A 7,928-nucleotide genomic window follows, 5' to 3' on the forward strand; every position below is an offset into this window, starting at 1 on the left:
TGAATCTACGATGGATCTGTTTCCTTCTCTTCTTCCTTGTGCATTCTTTTCATTTTTTGTTTTTTTTTTTTGCATGAAGATGATCCAAAAATAACCATTATTATTAAGGTTGGACCACACACTTTTTGCAGTATTAGTAATGTGTATAAATATCTTTATTAATTTATTATATATATTTGACTGTATGCTTCCCTATACCACATACGAAAACGGTCCAAGCTATATACATATATATATATTTATATATATTTATAAGAGACACCTAATATAATATATATATAGTATCTGATATTTATGTTAAAAACGAAAACAAGGAATTTCATTGTTTTATGTAAGAATTGCAACATAAAACTTGAAACCCTTTCTAAATTAAAACATGGCCATCCATAAGAGAAAAAGGGCCTTCAACAACGATTAATAATCTACTAAACTTATTATGCTCTTAAAGAGAAAAAAGAAAAAGCAGCATTTGACATTGAAGCTTGAGAAGACCTTCTTCGAAGTAGTCCTTTCTCTTATACTTCACTACCTGAAATACAAGGATTATGTGTATCATATATTTGTCTATGTGAAACATGTGATAAATATGTATAATACAATTAATTATTGGGATTGAGATTGAGATCGAGTTGAGTTGAGTAAGTTCATACCATAATCCCTTTGCGTTTTGCATTTATGGCAAATCGTCCTGCTAGCATAATTGTGTTCTCCACATCCAACTCTGTACAAACACAAAGGACATTCTATATTAGAAAAGAGAATCAACCTCAGCAATCTGACATTTCAATTTTTTTTTTATTTGAACACTATATTATATGCTGAAAATGTTGATATATACATGGTTTGTTTTAATATAACCCGATAAATCTATACGAGTCTCATTCGATTATCCTTATTTGTCAACATCTTCATATTTTCATATATTAATATTAATTAGCTAGGTCATTGATAGTCCATCTAACTAGTGGGAGCAACATATTAAGAAATCTATATATAGCCTATTATCTTAAAGTTTTTATATCTGATCAGTTTTAATTGGATCATCATCATATTCATATGACATGATCACTAGCTATATGATAATCTAGAGAAAGATAATGTACAATGCAGGCTATTAATAAGCTTCATATTATATTAGTTTTCTACGATGAATGTGAATAGGATCACTGACCTAGAGCAAAACCAGTCACCAGATTTCCAGCCAGGAGGAGCACTGCTGTTATCAGAACCATAAGCAGTCATCATTTGGGCGCCATAGCCACCACCGTAGTCATTTTTGATGGAGCCACACCTGAAACACTGGGATCGGCTAGCGTAGTTGTGGCTTCCACAGTTGCAGAACCAGTCACCAGCCAAAACCTCTGTCCTATTATTGTAACAATAGGTAGAAGGGTCAGGCCCACCGTACTTGGGGTACTGGCAACGCTGGCATTGATCCCTCTTCTTGAAATTCACATGTTGGCATGCACCACACATCCAATCTCCTGATCCAGTCCAGCTCATTCTCTTTCTCTCTCCTTCTACATGTCAAAACAAACAAATTTATATATGTATATATACAAAAATCAGAAAAGAATGTTTTAAATATCCTTAAGTATTATAGTCATCATTCCATTTTTAATATAAAATTAACAAGTTTGGAAATGAGCTAACTACTAATAACATAAAATAATGCATGTGTTAACAACAAAAAGCACGCCGTAATATGATTTCATAAGATCTTCATGCATGGCACTAGGAAACAAATTTTTTCAAATACCCTTAAATCATACACTAATTTAATTTAATCTATTTTTTTTTTTAATAAAAAAGAAAGAAAAGAAGAAAAGAGCTTGAAGCAAGTTTGAAGCCAGATAGAAATGCACAAAATAATAGAACGAAAGATCGAAGAGTTGAAAGCTCACCGTGTGGAAAAGTACTATAGTGATCTCGAGATCAAGAGCTTGGAAAAAATAAAAGAAGAAAACTCTATCTCTCTTGCTAGTTTAGTACTACTTTTCTTTGGTAGAGGAGTAAATTGAGTGAATGAGTTGGTGATCTTTGTTGTTTGGGTTGGAGGGGTTTATATACCCTCATATGTGGGCCATGCATGTTCCTTTGTACTTTATATATTTATTAAATTTCCTTCTCTACGGGGGATTCTTTACTCAACTAGCTATAGTTCTCTCCTTTTATTTATTTATGTTTTATTAATTGGAAGGGAAGGCTAGTATGTATCTCTCTCTCTCTCGTTGTGTGCATGCATATACATACAAATTACTTCAACTACAATCCCACTCATATCATGACCCATGACCCATGACCCATGCAGTCATGGCCCTTTCCTTCCCCTTTTTACATGATATATTCCCTTAATTATTTATTATATTGGAAAAACAGTAACACTAAGTAAGAGAAAAAAAAAAATATATATATTCCATAATGTCTCTGAAGTATAAAGATCATCTTCGTACTGATCATTGCATTATTAATCATAATAGTGACAAATTAACGCGTACATATTTTTTGAGTCTGTAAAATACCTTCATACTTACAGAAGCTCGAATCAGCCAAATAACATCCAATACCACGGAGCTAGGAAAACCCGCTAGTACTATAGCACTTCAAAATTATATAATTTATTCAAAATATAAGATTACATAATACTTATTAGATGGATATTTCTATTTATAACTACATTTTTTTGTAGAAAATCACGTACAATGCACATGCGCACAAGAGGCGAAGATCTACAAAATTACATATCCAAAGCCATACTATATATATTATATTACAAATTAAAAAGGAAAAACACTAATTAATTCTAAATATTATAAACTATAGTTTGTATATCGATCTATCGACTTTTTAATTTTCTAAATTAATTAGGTTTTTATAAATATGCTCTAGCTAGCTCAATATGTTTCGCCCATGCGCACCCATGAATTCTTTCTATATATGTATTGTGTCCGGTCTGTTTGGTTATAATTATTGAAGAACTGATTCTATTTTAATTCATTTGGGGTGGAGCCTTATGAATTTCTCAAAGATATATATAAGAGTTGTTATTGGTTTAACACTTAGCTAACTTTTACTTTTTTTTTTTCTTCAATTATCATTTTTCTCTAAACTTTATGTGGTGATCCCTTTAAAATTTTTAAAAATTCATACAACGATGTAGTACATCATTTAGGTGCCGTTTGGTAATAATTTTGTTTTTTAATTTTTTAATCAGAAAATGAAAGTAAAATTTTTGTTTTTAAAAGTTTTGTTTTTGAAAAATAAAAATACGTTCTGCAACCACTTTTGCTTTTCAATTATAAAAACAGAAAACAAAAGTGTGTTCTGTAAAATTTATTTTTATTTTTATTTTTTGATTTTATTTACGTCGGGTCTAAGTTCGGGGTCGGATCCGGGTTCAAATTAGATGTCGGGTTCAGCGCCAGGGTCGTGGGGGAGATTTGGGTCCGGGTCTGATCGAAGTCCAAGATATTGATTAAGAAAAAAAACTGTTTAAAAAAATATTAAAAGTGATTTTTTTTTTTTGTTTTTAAAAGTTTAATTTGATTCTCAATTAAAAAATTGAAAAGTAAAAACAGTTTTATAGAACATGTTTTTGAAAAATATTTTCACTTTTTCAATTTTAAAAATACAAAACTGATTAAAAAAGTGTTACCAAACGACACTTTAATTTTTAAAATTTCATACAATGAACTTTTTTTTTTTAATTATAAAACTTTTTACAGTGTTTTCTTTTAATTATCATAATTTTAAAGAATAATTTTTTCTTCAATAATCAAAACTTAATACATTATTTTGCTTTTTCAAAAAAAAAAAAAAACACATTATTTTACACTTTTTTCATAACTTTACTAATATCTTTACTTTTAATATATTTTACTTAATTTTTCCTTTTCAAATTAATATAAGAAATCTAGATTAAATAATATTATTTTCAGCTTATATATTTTGCAGGTAACTTTAATCTAGCTAATATATTTATGTTATATCAAATGTGTTTATGTATAATAATTAAATGTGCTTTTTTTAACAAATAAAAAAAATATTACAATTAAAATTTAAATCTACTACGTACACATATCTCTTTTATTTTTTATCTTTTATTAAATATTGCTTTATAATATAAAGTTTTTTTTTAACATTGCAATTCATCAAATTTAAACCCATATTGCACATATCTAAAAAAAAATATTATCTTTCTATTATCATTTTTCTACCAATCCATATATCTAAAAAATATATTTCTATTATTATTTTCCTTTTAAACAATAAAATAGAAAAAGTGTTTATATTTCTTAAAAAAACCACTAATGTGAGCCGTTACCAAAAAAAAATATTTTTCTATTATTATTTATAAAAAAAAAATAAAAAAGACTATATATGATATTTCTAAAAAATTAAAAATATTACGGTTAAATTAAAATTATAATTCACAACAAATTTTAAATATTATTATATTTCATTTTTATAAATAACAATTAACTTAAATATTATTTAATTAAAAAATAATGTTATTTATTGAATAACATTAAAAAAGTATTAATTATACAACTAAAAATAAACATAACTAATTATATAAAAATTAAGAATATAACTAAGTATACGTTTATTACACGTAATACTAACCTAGTAGATATATGTATATATATTTATACTAGGTATTTGTAACATGCAATGTAGGTTTGTTTAAAAAAAAACATGTTTACTTAGAGTTGTATTAGAGTTGTTATTATCTAATTATTAATTTAAATAACAATAATAATTAAATCTAAAACATTAATTATATTTTTTAAATATATAAACTAATTTTAAATTTATTTATAAAAACTATCTAATTTAATTTTTTGAGCTAATGATCTAACTAATTATATAAAAAAAATAAGTAAATAATTTTAGATATTTTAAATAATATAACTAATAAATTTATTATAAAGAATGATTAATTAATTGAATTAACATTTAATTCAAATTTAAATTTAAATATATAGATATATATATAAAAAGTAATAATATCTAATTTTGTTAATTCATTTAAATTAAATTTAAATATTGAAAGCTATTTTTTTTTAAAAAAAAATAATTAATTGATTGATTTAAGAGTGTAAGTTTTAACCATTAACTTTAATAAAAAAAAAAAAATCTTTAAACCCACAATTTTTATTAGGTAACAAAATTTAGATGTATATCTATATTTATATGCATACCACTATTAACTATCATTGGCATTAAACTTTTTAGTGACAACCTTTTAGTCACAACAATTTTTTTTTTTTTTTTTTGTGATTAAATGAGATTTTTAGTCACAATAAAAATGTTACTTGTGACTAAACATAGTATTTAGACCCAAGTTATCACTAATTTAGTTTTAGTCATAACAAATATTGTGACTAAAAACATATTTAGTCACAAAAAATTTTGATTTTTGTGACTAATATTTTTAGCTACGGACATCTTAATCACAACGTAAGAATGATAATTTATAATTAGTCACAATTTTCTTATTTTTTTGTTGTGACTAAAAGTAAAATTTTTTATTGTGCCTATATAAATACTTAATTTACTACTTTTGTGCAACAAAGTTGTTTTTAAATCATAATATGAACATTTTAAATTATTATAATTTTTTTAAAATTATTTAGCTAGGGAGGTCCTTATAATGTTGAGTTTTAATCTTTGGTATACAAATGGCTCGTTTGGTACGCCGTATAAGGGTCATATTGTATTAAATAATAAATAACACCATGTTTGGATAAAGTAATATATTGTATTAATTATTTCAACTAAAATTTTAATACAATGTATGTTGTATTATTTAATACATAACAAATGATCTGTATTAGCTTTTATTATAATATTTACAAAGGGTTCGGGGTCAACAACAATCTCTGACCCGAACCCGAACCCGGACCTTGACCCGAACCCGAACCCGGACCCGGACCCAGAACCAGACCCAGACCCGGGACCCGAACCCGGACTCGGACCCGGACGGAGACCTAGACCCGGACCCACACCCGAACCCAAACTCGGACCCAGACCCGAACCCGGACCCAGACTCGGGACCCGAGACCCAAACCCAAACCCGGACCCTGACCCTGACCCTGACCCAGACCTGAACCCGGACCTAGGGCCTAGACCAGGACCCAAACTGAGACCCGAACTCGAGACCCCGACCCAAACTAAGACCCGGACCTAGGACCCTAACTCGGACTCGAATTCGAACCCGGACCTAATCCCGAAACCCGGACCCGGATCTGGACCTGGGACCCAGACCCAGACATCAGACCTGGACCTTGGACCCGAACCCGAACCCGTAGTTGGTGTTGGGGTTGAGTGTATTGAAAATATATTATAATTTTACATAACCTATTAAGAAAAGTCAATACCAAACATAGTATTGTATTAAATAATACTAATACAATATAATATAATACAACACAATCCAACACAATACAATGCGGCGTAGCAAACGAGTTCTAATTGTAATGTAAAATAATGACTATTCTATAATATTTCAAATAAATGTAAAAATTTATATTCAAAACCGTGAAGGTGATATAAGGGGTAGCTTGTATTTGAGAAAGAGGTTCCCACGAATATATAAGAGGTTCGCGCGTGCTTATAGCCAACAAGCATGTAATGATCACATGAATGTACGTATTGTAGAGTAGTATTTGCAGTCCCCCCAAGTTGGCAAATAAACCTTCCCCTGAGCAGCCTCACGAAGCTTGATATATGCAAGTGAAGTTAAAATAAACTAAGTGACGAATTGGCCCATAAAGCTATTGTGTTTTTTTTTTTCTATCCTTCACTAGTAACTTTCTTTCGATCTTTCACTCACTCCGAATCAATTCTCTCCAAATGCACATCGATCCACACCAAAAATTCTGTCTAGCTACCTTGTTTCTGTTTGCTTTTTCTCAATTCAACTTTTCTCCAGCAATAATTGAAATGCCATTCCAAAATATTCATATCCATATGTTATTTTTTCTTTTCTATCTCTCTCTCTCTCTCTCTCCTCAAATCTCAATTCTAATCTATATAGATGCATATCAATATTATTTGTGACAATAATATACTATACATATAAATCATGACTTCTTTTTAAAAAAGTTATATATATTTATACATCATGATTCATGACTTGACTTGTGCATACAAGGTTCTTCATTAGTGGCCTCATCATGACACGTGTGTGGTGGAGCATCATTAAATATCACAACCGGGTATGGCTAGCAAACCTCACCAACGCTTCTCTTGTTGTTGTTGTTTCTATCTTTTTAAGGAAAAAGTAGGGCTATAAAGTAATTGAGTAGAATAAGGATAATTGGAATATAAACCGCGGCGGACCGACGCTGGTCATGCAAGAATGAGCTGGAGGAACCTGGTGTCACTACTGTTACATTGGAGAGAGTAGTCAGGCTCATCTGGCATGTTCATAAACTAATATAATAAAAAGTATATTGCCATAAAACAAATAACCCTACAGTCCCAATTTTTTTTTTCCTAAATCCCTACCCTTCCTATTACCCTTGCTAAACCTCCCCCATAAATTTATATAAATATATATATATATATATATATATATATTAATATTATATATTAATATTAGGTCAACTGTGCAGGTATATATTTTTAGTTGTATAGTTATTATTATTTTATATATATTTTTACTTGAATGTATTCAAAGACACCACAAGATGCATCACTTTTTATTAAAAAAAATATTTAATTTGAGTGTTATTTATAAAAATTAAATATAATAATTCAAAATTTATTATTAATTATAATTTTAGTTTCACGAAAATACTTTTAATTTTTTTAAAATATTATATATTTTTTTTTATTTTTTAAATAATAATTTAAATATATATGATAATAGAAAGATATTTTTTACATATGTACAATGAGTTTAAATTGTACATATGTAA

At 28.3% G+C, this 7,928-nt stretch overlaps 1 protein-coding gene across 1 annotated transcript; it reads right to left on the reverse strand.

Annotated features, from left to right (window-relative positions):
* Window positions 1–268: 268 nt before the first annotated feature.
* LOC115725776 (uncharacterized) lies at window positions 269–2,059 on the reverse strand. The gene is made up of 4 exons (XM_030655387.2): window positions 1,905–2,059; window positions 1,172–1,520; window positions 651–721; window positions 269–529 (listed from the first exon to the last, which is right to left on the reverse strand). Exons 2-4 carry the CDS (start codon window positions 1,501–1,503, stop codon window positions 516–518), a joined length of 417 nt encoding a protein of 138 aa, XP_030511247.1. The 5' UTR covers window positions 1,504–1,520; window positions 1,905–2,059; the 3' UTR covers window positions 269–515.
* Between the last annotated feature and the right edge of the window lie 5,869 nt (window positions 2,060–7,928).

Source organism: Cannabis sativa, chromosome 6 (genome assembly GCF_029168945.1).
Source record: "Cannabis sativa cultivar Pink pepper isolate KNU-18-1 chromosome 6, ASM2916894v1, whole genome shotgun sequence".
Lineage (NCBI taxonomy): Eukaryota > Viridiplantae > Streptophyta > Magnoliopsida > Rosales > Cannabaceae > Cannabis > Cannabis sativa.

Bases quoted from the DNA above. Each gene is read 5' to 3' on its own strand.
- LOC115725776 (XM_030655387.2), bottom strand. From the start codon at position 1,503: ATGAGCTGGACTGGATCAGGAGATTGGATGTGTGGTGCATGCCAACAT. The intron at 722-1,171 runs GTCAGTGATCCT...GTGTTTGTACAG, and splicing joins GGTGACTGGTTTTGCTCTAG to AGTTGGATGTGGAGAACACA.